Source organism: Maniola hyperantus, chromosome 20, assembly GCF_902806685.2.
Source record: "Maniola hyperantus chromosome 20, iAphHyp1.2, whole genome shotgun sequence".
Taxonomy (NCBI): domain Eukaryota; kingdom Metazoa; phylum Arthropoda; class Insecta; order Lepidoptera; family Nymphalidae; genus Maniola; species Maniola hyperantus.
This window is the reverse complement of record NC_048555.1, coordinates 6,148,881-6,166,109: the sequence shown is the minus strand read 5'-3', so window position 1 is coordinate 6,166,109 and position 17,229 is coordinate 6,148,881. Positions and strand designations below refer to the sequence as shown.

General features: G+C 36.4%; 1 protein-coding gene and 1 long non-coding RNA gene across 2 annotated transcripts; both read left to right on the top strand.

Moving 5' to 3' along the window:
* Positions 1-1,241: 1,241 nt before the first annotated feature.
* LOC138403721 (uncharacterized) lies at positions 1,242-3,656 on the top strand. Its single transcript, XR_011237916.1, has 3 exons — positions 1,242-1,799; positions 2,271-2,414; positions 3,356-3,656. It is a non-coding gene; the product is annotated as an uncharacterized lncRNA (long non-coding RNA).
* Positions 3,657-4,140: 484 nt separating this feature from the next.
* LOC117992106 (probable peptidoglycan muropeptide transporter SLC46) lies at positions 4,141-12,961 on the top strand. Its single transcript, XM_034979764.2, has 7 exons — positions 4,141-4,791; positions 5,479-5,739; positions 6,547-6,721; positions 7,372-7,549; positions 8,124-8,502; positions 8,850-9,090; positions 12,828-12,961. Exons 1-7 carry the CDS (start codon positions 4,659-4,661, stop codon positions 12,892-12,894), a joined length of 1,434 nt encoding a protein of 477 aa, XP_034835655.1. The 5' UTR covers positions 4,141-4,658; the 3' UTR covers positions 12,895-12,961.
* The last annotated feature ends 4,268 nt before the right edge of the window (positions 12,962-17,229 follow it).

Here is a 17,229-nt window from a genome sequence, read left to right as displayed (position 1 = left end):
ATAGTGATTGCGGTTCGATTATCGATATCGATGAAAATATTTTCTTTATTATTAACGACTAAATTACCGTCTTCAAGTCAAGTAAAGAATAGTTATTATTAATTACCACAATTTTTTCGCTACCTATACTTGTAATAAAACTGGTCGATTTCTGTGATTTCACGTACTTAATACATTTAAAAAAAAATGAAAGCAACGCAATTTTAGTGATAGGCACGAAATGTATAAAATTTATGTATTAAATCGCCAAGAATGTACATAACATTAACCTAATGGTAAATAATGACGTGTTAAAAATAGAAGAGGCCACCGTGTGTGTTTACTAATTTATTTTCATAGTATCATATCTGTCTTATGGAATTTTGCTGTGGGGTAAAAGCGGCAGGTATTGAGAAAATTTTTGCATTGATAATTTGTAAGGGCAATACGTGTTATATTTAATAACTTACATTTAATTTTTTTGGACAAAGAGTACACCATATTGGAATTACCATGTAAACCCAATGTGCAATAAATAAATGATTGATTGGAAAGAAAAAAACATTTTATTGATTGATATACCTACTAATTATGTTTGGTAGGCTTTTGCGCGGTCAGGTTTATTTTGTATTATATAATAATATAAGTCATTAAAAATTATATAAAATAAGTAAAAAAGTATGTGCATATTTTTTAAATAAATATTTTTCTTATTTTTACGTTGCATTATTAGTTTTTGGGATAATTACCTATTAAGTGAGGTGAATGTATGCAAGAATACGCTACGCTGACCAAACACTGGTTTTAAGTAATTAAATACGAGTAATAAATTCTTACTTCTACTTTTGTTTCTGAAAAACTATCGATATATTTTAAAATATCGATACGGTAGCATCGCAAATCAATTTGACTGTCTTACACTCGTAATGTCTTTGTATGTTGATGTATATAACTTATTAGTGTGCGTAAAATGTAGTAGTGTTGAAGATTTAGATATGTGTGTGTTAATAATGACACAAAACTTTGTTGAGTGAGTGTGTCAAGTTGTCTATGTAGTGTTTCCTCGTCCCGCACCAAAAGTGACAGAAATTTTTATTCGTAATATTAGGCGCGTTACAAGTCCATAGGTTAATTCGTCCAAGTTAATCGTGGGTTAATCGACGTGGATTCAATGAAGTTAGAGAAAGGCATTCAAATGTTGAAATAATAATCACCTGTAAAAGCTAATCTTTATAATAGTTAGCAGGCCCTGTCAACTGAGGGCCATAAAAGATGCATCAGTCCATTTCTTTCGCACTTTCTATTCCTCTTTCGAAATCCACAGGACTATCTCGCTCCACTCACACAGTATTAAAGGCACATGTACATACAGCACACTATGATATTTTTTGCTCAAATCTTATTGGTCGGTGATTAGATCCAATCGGCTTTCATTACATAGAATTTCGAAATAAAAACATGTCGGTTTTGAGAGATTTTATAACCTAACCTAAAAAACTCAATTTTTCTCCTTAATCCATTGCGAGAGTTTAAACCTTGAAGTGTGCTGCAGTTATAACAGGATATTCGTTTTATATTTCTATTTTCAGTTTTTTATGTTTTTGTTTTAATTGAGAGATATAGTGGATGTGCTCTTTAAACTTGCCTGCCTAATTTAGGCTTAGTAATAATTGTTAGTGTTTCTAAATACCTAGTATCCTTTTTATCTGATATGAGGCAGTGTAGTGTACCTAAGTGTAAAAGCACCCTACATTTACACGCCGTACTTTTTACCGACACAACTAGATGGAAAGCATGGTTGATTAACTGTACATATTTGCGTAAGTACTCCCTTAGGCAATTAAAAAATGTCAGGATTTGCGAATCCCATTTCTTACCTCGGTATATCGTAAATAATAGATTGACAAAAGATTCAATTTCCACGCTGAATTTGCATATTACACAGTCTTCTAAAAACCCTGGTATAGTACATTTTAAAATTGACAAATTTCTAGAGATATCCCCTTTACAGACTGGTAAACCCCTCGATGTTAACATAGTCGATATCCCATCGACTTCACAAACAGACAAAGTAGGAATGAGCAAGCTTCTGTTATTTCAAGTCCTATAGATTTAGTAAATCCCTTGCCAAATATCCCGATTCCTGACAAACAGAAGTCGCCAGATTTAATTCAGCACTCTATTTTAGAGCCAACAACTTCTATAACTCATTCCTCTCAACCACTGAGTCATAAATATATCATATATATGATGTCCCACATTTACTCAAATGTTTCCACAATAATTTTCAGAAGAAGGACTTGCTCATCGGGAGTCAGCGTGCTCAGTGGGACTACATCAAGAAGCTGTTTGCTGTTGATGGTGTGGCAGGTGTTGGATGGTCTACCAAATTAACAGACAAGCATGTGAAACCAAATTGATATGACAAGTTGAAGGCAAGTAACTGAACATTTGTTTTGTAACAATAGCTTTGTGATAATGTCCTTGCCATGGAAAAAATCCAATAAAACTATGGTGGGCAGACCTTAGTTATTGGTACTAAAACTTCTTGTTTTCGTGGTGTCTATGTTATCACGTTTTTGAAAGCACTGTCTCTGAAACTATGGGTTGTAGACCTTGTTGTTGGTCAATTTTAAGTTTCAGCGTACAAAAATCTCATCACGTGATCACATAGACACCATAAAAACAAGAAGTACCAATAACCAGGGTCGGCGCCCAATAGTGACGAAGATAATTATGAGCATACTAGGTGATGCCAGCGACTGCGTGGATTTTCATTTTTCAAAATCCTGCGGGAACCCTTTGATTTTCCGGGATAAAAAGCAGCCTATATGTTAATTCAGGGTATAATCTATCTCCATTCCAAATTTCATCCAAATCCGTTCAGCTGTTTTTGTGTGATTGAGTAACAAACATCCAAACATCCACACTTTCACATCCATACTAATATCATAAATGTGAAAGTGTGTCTGTCTGTCTGCTAGCTTTTCACGGCTCAACCGTTCAACCGATTTGACGAAATTTGGTACAGAGATAGCTTGCATCCCGGGGAAGGACATAGGCTACTTTTTATCCCGGAAAATTGAAGAGTTTCCACAGGATTCTTAAACACCTAAATCCACGCGTACGAAGTCGCGGGCATCGGCTAGTTTATAATATTAACATTAAGATTAGGATAATTAGGTATAGGATAGTATAATTATGAGCATAAAAGATAATTTTTTGAATAAAAATTTGAATCCTAATGAATTTCCAAACTACTCATTTAAATTCTTTAATTATATTTTAAACCCAATGTCTACTTTAAATCTAAATTGCATTATCAAATTTAGTTTATTAACATAATTATCTATAAAAAAATAACCATGCATTACAGGTGAAACTTGCTGCGCAAGTCTTCAGCAGAGATGTGGCCCACAGCTTAAGAATACAGATGAACACTTATCGTCAATTACAACTGGAACATGGTTATTGTCTATTCTAAATAAAGTTTTTATATTTTGATAAATTTGATTGATTTTTTTTTGAAAAACTAAATTTCTTAATAAATTATTAGTAGGATTACCGATAAATACTGAAAATCGGTAATTAATAGCAAAACCGTTAAAATCTGTAAAAAGGACATCACTAAAAAGTTACGGTTTTTCCTGCTGTCACGCCATCCCTAATTTACGACAATCCGGGCATATAATTGCTATATATTATATAAAGTTAGAAAGAGATGGTCCTGTGGATTCTCATAGTAAAAACCAATAAAATGTGAGACAGACGATCACTACAACAATGACAATTTGTTATATAAATTCCTTGCCTCCCACTTCCCCTTACTACTGAAACAAACATCGTCTATGGAGTTGGTGGTCTGTATCCTATATGTTATTGGTCTGTGATAGTTAGTATATGTATACAATTATGTAGTTATATAAAAAAGCTGATTGACTGACTGAGTAAATGTGTTCTGTGGACTGATCTATCAACGCACAGCTCCAGCTACTGGATGGGTGATAGCTTTTATGCTTGGCTTTTATATTTTATACTTATAGGTACCTCGCTTTTACTGTCAAGTGTCATTGTCACTGTCACTGTCGTCAAACAAAACATTAAACAATGTCAATCATGTGTCAATCACATATCAATCAAAACCTTATCAAAACAATTGGAAAAGAAAGCCAAAAAAAAGATCTCAGAATAAAGACTTTAAGACCATGCCAGAACTAGAGTACATAAGGTTCCTTGACCCACAGAGTACATTATATATACTGCCTTGACCAAAACAACAGACAAAACAATGTAACAAACCACTAACAAACAAACAAGAACTGATAAGAATTTGAAATGAAATCTCGAATCTCCGAATCTCTGTTCTTGAAATAACCAGTGAAAACTCCCAAAAGTTAAAATTACTAAATCAAAGCAAAATTTATAATTTGCATGGGCTAGCCTAAACATCGCGATGTACGGAATCCGGTAGGATAGGAATTAGGATAGGGTTGCCGGTTGCGCGGCGGCCGGTGGCTGCTGATTGTTGAGTGGTGGGAAAACTGCCAAGCTCGACGCTCGTGAATCGTGCAGACTGCAGTACTGAAAATCATTCTGAAAGAAATATTTTTCTTCCTTTTTTTATAAATTCTAAACAAATCTACTTAAATTATTTTTATTAATCACTCGATTCAGTAAACATGCCTCAAGAAGATGAAATTATGACAGAAACTGAACCGAATATTAATCCAGTCAGTGAAACTCCCCATCAGCCTTTCAGAATTACAATGGAGTTTCCATTATTTTTCACCATGCTATCAGTAGCACTATCTGGTAAGTAATAAATATTTACCTAAGTAATTCTGGTACCTAAGTAATAAGTATTTAAGTAAATTATACACATTTATTTTTTGTACCTTAACTTTAATAAAAATAAAATACTAATCAAATGTACAATTAGGTTAGCTGAATGGTAAGCAAACAAAAAAGTATATAAACTTACCAATCAAGTAACTTAGAAATTATTGTAACAGCAATTCAATTAATGTTTAACAGTAAACAATAGTGCCAATGATATTCTATCCATATATAAAATGAATCGCTGAATGTGTTGCTGATCGCACATCTCGAGAACAGCTGAACCGATTTCGCTAATTCTTTTTATATAATATTCCGTGAAGTACGAAGATGGTTCTTACGGAGAGAAAAATTAAAAAAATTGCCAAGTTCCCACAGGATTTTTAAAAACCTAATTTCACGCGGACGAAGTAGTAACAGGCATCAGCTAGTTGTAAATATTAATAAAAAATTTAAATTATTATATATACTTACTAAAAATCTAATTGTTCTGTGCTTTGCTATATGCATGTACATACTACAAACATTTCAAAACTACTGTATACTTTTGCCTTCGTTTACATTTCACAAACACAATCTTGGATGAATAAAACAAAATTTATTTCAATACATTAGGTATGTATTATTATTACCAATTGAGTTTGAAAGTCAATATTGTTTTAGGTGCTGCAATAAGCAATCTAATATTATTCAGAACATGTGTTCATTCTTTGAACCACACCCAAGAGGAGTGCCAGGTATTCTTGTCTCCAGTAAAAAACAATGGGAGTCACCAGTTAGAAGAGGAGGTACAGAAGTATGCGACATTTGTTTCTATGGTCCGAATAATTGTAGAGTCAGTTGCTCCTGCCGTACTCTCTTTATTCCTTGGGGTTTGGTCGGACACTCATGGAAGAAAACCTTTGGTTGTTTGGCCTTTATTTGGTAAGTATATAAGGGCTTGGTCGGTTAAGATTAATGTCTTGCCACCGTAGTCATTATAGTGTGTAAGTGTGCGCGTAAACACAGGTGTATTCCCTCACTCTTTTTTATCAAATTTATTCTTGGGATAATCCAGAGAATAAATATTATGAATAATACGGTTGACTCCTGTGGCAAAATGCTTCCAAAAAATTGCATTTAGAAAGATTCCTTGATTTAGACTTGTCAATTTACCTCATTTAGACAAGTGTATAATAACCTATGAGTACAACGGAATCAGTTAGCTTTTACATTTACAAGATCTATAACTGTTTAGGTGTACATAAGAATTATATTGTACCTGTTTAGAACTACATTAGTTTTATCATAATGCAAATAGTTAGGTATAGAATGATTATATTATTTAACTTCATAATGAGTGCATAATATAAATAAACAATAATCTTAATCTTTTTTAAATATATAAAATGATTGACTGACTGACTGATCTATCAACGCACAGCTCAAATTACTGGACGGATCAGACTGAAATTTGGCAAGCAGATAGCTATTATGACGTACGACGTCAGTAGTTTCAGCTGTGCGTTGATGGATCAGTCAGTCAATCCTTTTATATATTTAGAAGAAGAAGTAAGAAGATTTGAGTCTGTACTCTGACCAGCTCTGCTAGCTTCTTTTAAAAGACTCTTGGCCTTGGCTCTTGGTCTGTACTAGACTGTACTTTACTCACACAAGCACGCTCGCATGCTAGGCACGCACAGGTGCAATTAAGGCGAAATTATTGAATTAATAATAATATCGATGTTTTAGGGATGTCCATTAGCGCCGGATTGGTGGTTGTCTACAGTATGTTACCTAGCTTAGGTCCATGGTGGTTCATCCTTACATCAATACCGATGTCTCTGGCTGGAGGCTTTACCGCCTTGTTTACTGGCTCGTTCTGCTATATCAGTGACATCACCTCTACTGACAAGCGATCTCTTAGGTAACACTCCATGAAGGTAATTTTCACTGGCTTTCTGAAGCTATATATACTTACTTATGTGCACATTACTTACTTTTTGTATATGGGAAAAATGTTTGGTTCCTTTTAAATGAATTAAGTCTGACGCATACAGACATAATGGAGTGGATTCGGGTCTTTTTAACTCAGCTTTATACTATTTAAACTAAATTAGTATTATGTAATATGGAGGAGACTCAAGAAAATGAGATAATTTATGAAGATAATTTAGAAATAATTTTGCACGCCATGTTTGGCAGGATATGTAACTGATTACCTAACTTTTAAGATCCCATGTAAATAATATACATGTACCTACCATATCTGAGCAAAAACAATAAATGATTATGATTATGAAAGAAGTTGATGGCTCCATTCCGCTCTGCGGCTCTGCATTGTGCCTTATTTTACGACTAAAAACTTGGAAGTTTTTCTGTCGTCAAATTAACCACTTCATAGTTTTAACTTTCGTAATGAGAACTTCTCTATATCAGATCTATCTCTATATCGTTCGCTTTAGAAAAACCTACACGTACCTATATATCTCAGTTGATTTCCAAGTGCTTTTGCTTTGCTAAAATAGCTTTGAATTTATTTTGTGAAGATTGTAAAACTTGTTTTTTTTTTTGTAGAATGACGGTAGTTGAAGCGTCCGTCTCCGCTGGGAGTGTTATAGGAGCGGTCGCCAGCTCTTACGTCTTGAGAGCAGTTGGAATCGTTTATTTGCTTCTCATAGCAGCAACTTTGTTTGTGATAGCATATGTATTTACTACCATTTGTTTGAAGGAATCGTTGGTCGGAGCTGTACAGGTAATCGTACTTTGATTTTAGAGCCTTTTAATTAAGAATTAGGTAAGGTTTGCCACCTAACTCCTAAACGGTTGGACCGACTTGGATAAACTTTTGTTTTTCAATGGGTTCCTGGATGATTTGAAAATACGATTGAACCTGGTAGGTGGCGCTGCTGTTTAATATGGCGTTGCATTTCCGGGCAGGACGACGTCTGTCAGGTCCTCTAGTTTTAAATAATAAAAACCAAACACTTTTTTAGCTTTAGATGCTAAAATGGCAGGTAACAAAAAATTGTGGTAATACTTGAAAATAACCATTTCAGAGTTGTGTTACCTACTGAGTAGAAATATTATTTTGAATACACTACTATTAAGTTACTATTATTTATCTAATCTGTGTTACAGTGTTATTAATTGTAGTAACTAATTTCATTTTCCACTGGAAAATCTCTTGGAATTATCTCTTGGACTTGGAAACTTTAGAAAGTCTGTTTGATATGGCTGATGTCTTAGATTCCAAAACCTCTAAAGATATTTATCTTTCAAAAAAGTTCATTGTACAAACATTTGCATTTAATATTTTTTTCTTACAGGGCAATGTGAGATCAGTGCTAGATTTCAAGCTAATAAAGTCAATGTTGTCCGAATGTTTCAAGAAACGACCTAACCGCGGCAGAGCGCAAATCCTCTTGCTAACATTCGCTAACTGTCTGTCAATATTTATTATGTTTGGACATATGGGTTTGGACTACATGTATACGCGAAAGAAGCTTCATTGGGCGATCAAACAGTACACGATTTATTCGGCCACGCAAACCACGATATCTTTCTTCGGAGCTTTCTTTGGAGTGATGTTGGTGCAGAGGTTGTTCAAGGTGACAGACTTGGCGTTCGCGACAGTTGCAATCATCTCCGCTGGCACGGAGTACTTGATCATTGCTTTTGCGACTGCCGCCTGGCAAATGTACACATGTAAGTAGGGTGGAGATACACAATCGTACCAATTCTGTATAAACTACACTAAATTGATAGGTCTAAATATAGATCTAGATATTCTATAAATATAGAAATTGTCTCTATTACAGCACCCCAATTGTGTCAGAAAAACGTATCCATCGTTATCATAATCGTCAACAAATTCTGCCCTTTGATTGGCTATGAAAAAATGTAAACAGCGATTCAACCAATCAAAGGGCAGAATTTTTTGACGATTACGATAACGATGAATACATTTTTCTTACACAATCGGGGTGCAGGTCGGCAATAGCAAGTCCAGCGTACTTGTACTATGGGTCAGTGTATTGTGTTGTTTGTTTCAGCGGCCGGAATATCCCTGTTCAGAAGCCTGTCGTCGCCTCTCATCAGGTCGCTCCTGAGCAAGATCCTGCCGCCGCAGGACATAGCGAAGGTGTTCGCTCTGATGTGCGCCATCGAGGGAGTCTCCCCGCTCATCTCCCCCGCGATCTACAACTCTCTGTACGCGTACACGATCTCTACGTTCCCAGGAGCTATTTATATTCTGAGCAGCGGGATTTCTGGCGCCTGCGTCATTTTCCTTGGGTAAGTACCTAGCTGTATACGTAACTTCCAGTTCCTTGTTTGGTATGGTAGTTTCGATAGAAAATGGATGCCAGTTTTTTTTTTTAATTTTTAGCAACTAGCATGACTACGGAACCTTACCTAATGGGTGGTCTGACACGAACTTGACTATAGTCTGCGACAGGTTGAAATGGAAATCAGGATATGAGGCGGGGAGGGACGCCCCGTACACCCGCACGTCACCCGCGCTCGCCTGTACCGTATTAGCGTGGGGGCTGAGCGGGTGGGCGTTCCCTCCTCGATTGCCATCTCGACCTGTCGCGTACTGTAGCTGTATTTGTAACTTCCTTGTTTGGTGCGGTAGTTTTGTGAGATAACAGATGCCAATTAAAATAACCCCTAAGGAAAACTGAATTAACATAGGGCGAGATGGCAATCGGACAGGGAACGGTCCGCACACCCGCAAATCCCCCTCGCTAACCCGGTGCGGGTGAGTGCAGGTGTGCGGGGCGTACCCCCGCCTCCTTTCCGAATGCCATCTCGACCTGTCGCATTACTATAAGTACCTCTTAAACATATTTTAAATTCATTCTGAAGTTTCTTAGACAGTTTTTTAGAAAAAACCACCTTTTAGGAAATAATGACCGTCAAAATTTTTAGCAACTGGCATGACTAGGGAACCCTAATGGGTATTCTGACACGAACTTGACTAGTTATTTTTGTTTTATATGGTTAATGACGTAGCAACTTTTAGAAAAGATTTTTTAGTAGGTAATAAGTAGATAGGTACCTACTAGTGATGTTCCGAATATCCGTATCTGCGGGAAAATAAAGATCCGTATCCGTAACCGTTACTTTTTTAGTGGATCTTTGGCGGATCTTTTACCTTATTAATTTTTAATAGGTACATAGATTAAATTCTATTTTTAGGTGATTAGGTAGCAATAAAATACTACTAAATAATTCCACAACAAACAACAAACAAATGCAAACTTTTTTGCGGGCCAGTGTAACACTAAATTGTAAACAAAACAAAAGAAAGACCCGTGCCATGCAAGTCAAAACATGTCCTGCCACGCAAAGCGGCAAGTGACGTCAACTATCGGTTCAAGGTCACGTACACCGACACCAATTGAGCAAGAAGGTTAAGATCCGTATCCGTATCCGCGGATCTTGACGCCAATGATCCGTATCCGTATCCGCGGATCTACATTTTTAATGATCCGGCATATCACTAGTACCTACACAGTGCTGGAAATTGAAATGTTGATATTGACTTGAAACTTTAAAGGTAAAATTACAAAGTATGTACCTATTTATAGACTTTCCTCGCGATGCAATTTAATTGATTATTGTGTTGCTTCATTAATTACTTTGTATTTAAAAGACAATTGGTCAATGCTAAACGATAAAACGTGCACTTTCCACTTGACATGGGCGAAGGCCATTGTGCTGGTATGGCACTACCAGCAAAAATGTAGTTCTTGCATTTGACGAGGGCGAGTGGATCATGCTTATGTTTAAGTCGTGTCGGGAAACGAGTGTGTGCGTTTCCGAGCGCTCGCTCGCGGCTGATTGGTCCGACATGCACGCACGTCTTACGCAATGTCCATGTATACGACGTAACCACAAGTAAAGTTCACTCGCCTTCGTGGATTGCAAAAACTGTACAGTAGGAGGAAATATTGTACATTTAGAAAGAGATCGTGGTTTTGTAGAGCGTTGCCTCTGTCGTTGAGATCGAAAAAACGTCACATAGGTATATGAGTGACAGAGACAAAGCTCTACGAAGTCGAAACATCTTTCTAATAGTCGATGTACAATATTTCGTGCCGGCTACTAGCTGTATCTCAGAAGTAGAAAAGTTGCACAACAGAAAAATGCCCCTGAAATCTACTTCTAACCATATTATAATCATCAATTCATCACCATCATATACCCATCGTTGGTACACCACAGAGCACGGGTCTCTTCTGAGAATGAGAAGGGTTTGGCAATTGTCCACCACGCTAGCCAAGTAACAGCTATAGGTAGACTTCACACACCTTTCAGAAAATTGTGGAGAATTCTCAGCCCTCAGACATGCAGGTTTCCTCACGATGTTTTTCGTTAAAGCAAGTGATATGTAATGTTATAATATATAAAAAATCCGACTTTCAAAAAGGAGGAGGTTCGACCCGTTTTTGAGGTCAACGTACAGGAAGAGAAACACGACCTTTTTACTGTTTTATTTTAGGTAGGTAAAAAAAGCTTATTTATGCGATAATTCTGGACAAAAACGCGATATGCAATTTATGCAAATCAAAGTGGTACTAAATTATGAGACACAACTGGTCCCAGAATGGCTTTCGGATACCTAAAAAGCAAAAACCCGTGTTGTTTTTAGGGTTCCGTAATAAAGTAAGGAACCGTTATAGTTATGTCCAGTTTGTCATTTTAAAAATAAATTGTAAGAGCTGTAAGGTTACAGAAAACCTTATTTCTACACAGAGGCAATTAATTAAATTAAAAAAAAATTGGGTACATAGCCTATTATATACCTCCTTTACACGCTAGAGTGATATTTTGTTAAATGTGTATTTTACAGAAGAAGAACTATGAGGTTTCTAGTGAAAGGAAAGCAGTTGTATCCGTAAGTAATACTTAGTACGCGACAGGTCGAGATCATAGGATCACTTCGTTGTCTGTCTGTCTGTCCGTCCGTCCGTCCGTCCGTTCGTCCTTCTGTCTGTCTGTCAAGAAACCTACAGTACTTCCCGTTGACCTAGAATCATGAAATTTTGCAGGTAGGTAGGTCTCATAGCAGACATTAGGGGAAAAATCTGAAAATCGTAAATATGTGGTTACATCACGAAAAAAAGGGTTCATGAACTGATAATTATAATTTTCAACTTTCAAAGTAAGATTACTATATCAAGTGGGATATCATAATATGAAAGGGCTTTACCTGTACATTCTAAAACGGATTTTTATTTATTTTTATGCGTAATAGTTTCTGATTTATCGTGCAAAATAACCCTCGGTGTTCGCACTCGGACAAGTCGGACTCGCACTTGGCCGACTTTTTATTTATAAAATCGATGTGAATGCACTCTTGAGGTTCCTCCGTATCTTACCTGGGGCGCGGCGGTCGCAGCCCAAGATTTGGAGGGCGGCGGGAGGAGAGCGTCATCTTGGCTCAAGTACATTTAGTTCCTGGGGTCAACTTTAGTAGTGTTGCAAAACTATCGATACTTAGTCAAATTATCTCATCAAGTATCAAATGAGCGAAAACTATTCAGGATAGTAATAATCGATTGTTTTTTGGTGGTAGGTACTTATTGGCAAATTTTGCGATACTATCGAAAGTAGATCTACCGATAGTTTCGATAGTGTTGCCTCCATCAATGGTATTGCTTGTTTTGCACTATCGATAATATGGACCGTATTGCCAGCCACGTGGCAATACTATCGATAGATTGCTGTTACTATTGGTTTTGTCTTAACTGTCGATAGTCTATCGATATTGGACTATATCGATAGACTATCGACTAATCGAATATCGATAATCAACACTACTTTCGACTGCCTACGAAACCAGTGCTACGTAACCAGTTTCGTGCAAAGAATATTATGTCTTACTGTTTGTCGCGTAAGTACTATACTTACGAAAAGATATTTTAAAGACTTAAAAACACATATTTCGCCAAAGTATCTAATGACCGATACATACCATTTATTTACTGTGTAGTTTATATGTTTTTTTCTTTTGTTTCCAGGTTCGTGCAATATTTCAGATGGAAGTCATCTTCTATAATTTACGAAACTTTAACTAACGAAACATAATTGCGTAGATTGAAGAGTATCTCGATAGAAAAGTCTCAAATGAATACAACTGCTTATATATATAGTGATTTTACCCAGTTAATGTTGACACAGTAATTTTAGGTATGTAATAAGACTAATAACTAATAAGTAGGTATAGATAGGTAAGTATATACGATATACGTATGATCAATTTTTCCTTGGCTTTCATGAAAAATTAAGAGGTGCGGCCTTTTGAGAAGTATCTTCTGAGCGCACTCCATACAAGCAAATTATATTAAGTAGGTACTAGATGATACCCGCGACTTCGTCCGCGTGGATTTAGGTTTTTTAAATTCCTGTGGGAACTCTTCAATTTTCCGGTATAAAAAGTAGCATGTCCTTCCCCGGAATGCAAACTATCTTTGTACCAAATTTCATTTTAATCGGTTGAACGGTTGAGCCGTGAAAAGCTAGCAGACAGACAGACAGACACACTTTCGCATTTATAATAATAAGTATGGATTAACCAAACGAAATTTTGTGTTGTAGTTTGTAGTCATACGACTAGGTACAAATTTGTAGTAATTAGGTCTAGAAACTAATCTGTGTCTATCTATGGTTTGTTAGATTTCCGTAAAAATATGTATGTATCCTACACATTACGTCACCCGGGCATCCCGCATCGGGTTAGAGCGGGGGCTGTGCGGGTGTGCGGGGCGTCCACATCCCGATTGCCATCATGAACAGGTTCAAAGGCTTACATACAAATCTTTGGACCTAACCTTAACTTTGAACGTGTTTACGAAATTGCATTGAGTTTGATATTAAATTAAGAATTCAACTTCGTTGGTGTGGGGCGCGCTTGGGAGCGCTCGAGAGAGATTTCTCTTCCATCAAAACGATCTATAAATCATAGGATTTACCGAATTTTAATGGTAAAAGTTTACGATAAGGATTTACCATAAAGGTTTTAGATAAATCTTTTATAAATCTAGATTTTATTTAGTGCACTTTATAACTTAAGTAGAGGTATATTTAAATATCTGATGCAATAATTATTTAATTTTCTCTTGCCTAACTGTGATTTAGAGAGTAACGTTAGTTACCTTTACAATGATTTCAACAATTAAGTACCTATTTTATAATTTTAGCTTAATTATTATTATTATTTATCAGCCATTTATTTTACAAGACGAGCCATTTATTTTAGATCTAATTGGAATGGCAGTACCACTTACACTAACTAGATAATTAATGATAAAATATACAAACACAAAAAGACACAAAATACAAAACGATACAACAATGTAATGAAATACAAATAATGTAATGAAATCATTAAGGCGCTCAGTGAATACTACTGCTCTGACGTAAAAATATGTCTAAAATTAACGAAATATTACGTTGTTTAAGACTGAACCACATTTGTTAAAAGTGTACTGATTCTTTCACATTCATTGAAAATTGAAATGCCTTAATATAAGGGTAAGCCCGCATTACCCATCGTGCCATTTTTCCTCAAATTCTGACTTCTGTGACATAATTATTATGGAAATTGTATAAAGCCGAAATTCTGCAGTGCGGATTTGCCATAAGTCTCAAATATTCAGAGTGATTTTTTTACCATAGATCTATATTGTTATACATGCTTTATTTTTTACATTGATAATTATTTAAGATTAATAACGAATTACATTAATATTAATGTTTTAAATGTGAAAGTAACTCTTGTGTGTTTGTTATCGTTTAACGCCAATTTTCAATATAACTGCTAGAGGGGCGCCTATGAGGTGCTCGCCTAGGGCGCTCTTGACCTTTAATCCGCCTCTGATAGAGAGGCGTGTGAAGCATTTGACCTCATTCCACCCTTATTTTTCTACAACCGCACCGCGCGCCACCGTAAGGAATTTCACCCTCACCACCTGGGTGTCTGGTGCACTTCGACCTTCCGCTGTGCCAGATCTTTTTTCCACGCACATGCAAACTGTGGAACCAACTTCCATCGGCGGTGTTCCCACTAGATTACAACATGGGCGGGGCATATTCAAGGGGCGGACCAACAAATTCCTAAAAGGCCGGCAACGCATCGACGGTTCCTCTGGTGCTGCAAATGTTCATGGGCGTAATCACTTAACATCAGGTGACCCGCCTGCTCTTTTGCTCGCTATCTCTATTAAAAAAAAGCAAAAGAATTACCTATTGGAGAATGCCAATCGCCGAGGTATAATATTGAAAGAGACCGCACAATCATGAGCCAAAGTGAATAAGGTAAACAAATATTTTGAATAGTTTTTTAATTTAAAAAAAATGTTAAACACGTTTTTAAATAAAAACAAGTTTTGTTTAGAATAAACTAGGTTTTTTCCAACCATGGCACCTACTGATAATATCAGGTATCTGTAGGTATGTCCTTAAAAAGTAAAAAAAAATAACACGGATGAGGTCGTGGGTAGTACCTACTCATATTTGTAATTTACTTAGATATTGAAAATAGAACAAGACTTACAATAATAATGCTTAATTTTTAAGGTTTAATAATACCAGTGAAATAGCAAGCATTCCGTAAAATAAATAATGTACAACAAAGGCATCTATCTACCTATTAATAATAATTAAATGTATGTATTCAATACGTAAAACGTTAACAATTTTGCTGTCAAAAAACGATTACCATAATATTTTCGTTTCTAATTAATTATTTAAAATAATTATGTAACATTATGGACTAAGAGACAGCGCGTTCCAGACCTTCGTTATTTTATAAAAACTGAAAGTTTCTCTGCGTATTGCCCCCAACGCTGAGAGGAAAGTTTGTTTGGATCATGGTGGCTTTGGGAGTTAACAGGTTCAGCTTTTATAAAATAATGAAGGTCTGGCACGCGTTGGCTCTCTTTATATTAACTTTTATAATTATTAATTAGCTATTTTAAATTCGAGAATATAATATGTGATACTGACAAGTCAATTATAATGTAAAAACATTTATTTAGCTATTTTATAATGACTGCTATTCAGTCATTCAAGTAGGTATAAGTCCCGAAATTGCTATTGCGCTGGAACCATGTCTCATTAACATTGAAATGACGTCATTTTGAAGTCATTTGACGTAGGTATATTTACCTAAGTAAAAATATACCATCAGCTCGAAAATTCAGTCTAGTGCTAGCGTCATTAAAATAGCAGCCACGCGCATTAGCAATTTGCGGTACTTATAATACTTAGAATATAAAACCAATGTGGATAGATCTTTATTTACAAAATAAAAGATAATACTAAAGTACCTACAGGTTTTTGTTTTATAATATGTTTATTGTTTATGGTAGAAGTATGACTTATGAGGAATATAGTGATATGTAGGTAGATAGTTTAGTGGTTGAGATGACTGCCTCCTATTTGGAGTCTGGTTCGATCCCCGGCCGCCCCTCAACTTTTCGAGGCTATCTACGTTTTAAGCAATTAAATAATGCTTTAACGGCAAAGGAAAACTTCGCGAGGGAAGCTGCATGCCTGAGATCAGTAAGTACCCTTATAAATGCGAAAGTGTTTGTTTGTTGGTTTGTCAGTCAATCACGTCGCAATGGTGCAACGGATTGACGTGATTTTTTGCATGGATATAGATAGAAGACCTGGAGAGTGACATAGGCTACTTTTTATCCCGGTAAATCAGAGTTCCCGCGGGATTTTTAAAAACCTAATTCCAAGCGGACGAAGTCGCGGGCATCAGCTAGTTCTCCATAATAAAAAGGTGTGTGAAATCTGCCAATCCGCACTTGACCAGCGTAGTGGAGAGAGAGGACACTGGTGCACAGTAGTTGGGCCGGCGATGGGTAACTCATGATCACAACTAGGCATCATTCCGACTGTTATATTTATTGAGGGAATTTCTTCCCAGGGACTACCGTTTTAAATTGGTAGGATTGTTTTTCTCTGAGAAACCATTGCATCGGGTAAACAATCTTGCGCCATCTTAGTATAGTCTAAACTAAGCCAGCGAATTTTTTTTGTTAGGCAGGCAGGTTAAGGAGTTTATCAAATACTGGTAGGTAGGTACATTAACATTGAGATAAAATTTAATTATAATACTTTGTTGTATGTTTACGAGAAGTTTGTTGACAAAATTAGGACTTAAAACGGTTTCTATATTGTGTCCTCTTTTTAAGAGTTCTAAGATTCAAAATGGCTGTAATACAGAAGACGGACTGAACGATAGGTATAGTACGCGACAGGTCGAGATAGCAATCGGGGTGGGGACCACCCGCACAGCCCCCACGCTGACCCTGTGCGGGTGTGCGGGGTGTTCCCTGCCTCATACACCGAATGCCATCTCGACCTGTCACGTAGGTACTACAAGTACCTACTGTGCAGACGGTTCCT

Coding starts and splice junctions, on each gene's coding strand:
- LOC117992106 (XM_034979764.2), top strand. CDS start 4,659: ATGCCTCAAGAAGATGAAATTATGACAGAAACTGAACCGAATATTAAT. Junction 5,740..6,546: donor GGTTGTTTGGCCTTTATTTG/GTAAGTATATAA, acceptor TCGATGTTTTAG/GGATGTCCATTAGCGCCGGA. Junction 7,550..8,123: donor CGTTGGTCGGAGCTGTACAG/GTAATCGTACTT, acceptor TTTTTCTTACAG/GGCAATGTGAGATCAGTGCT.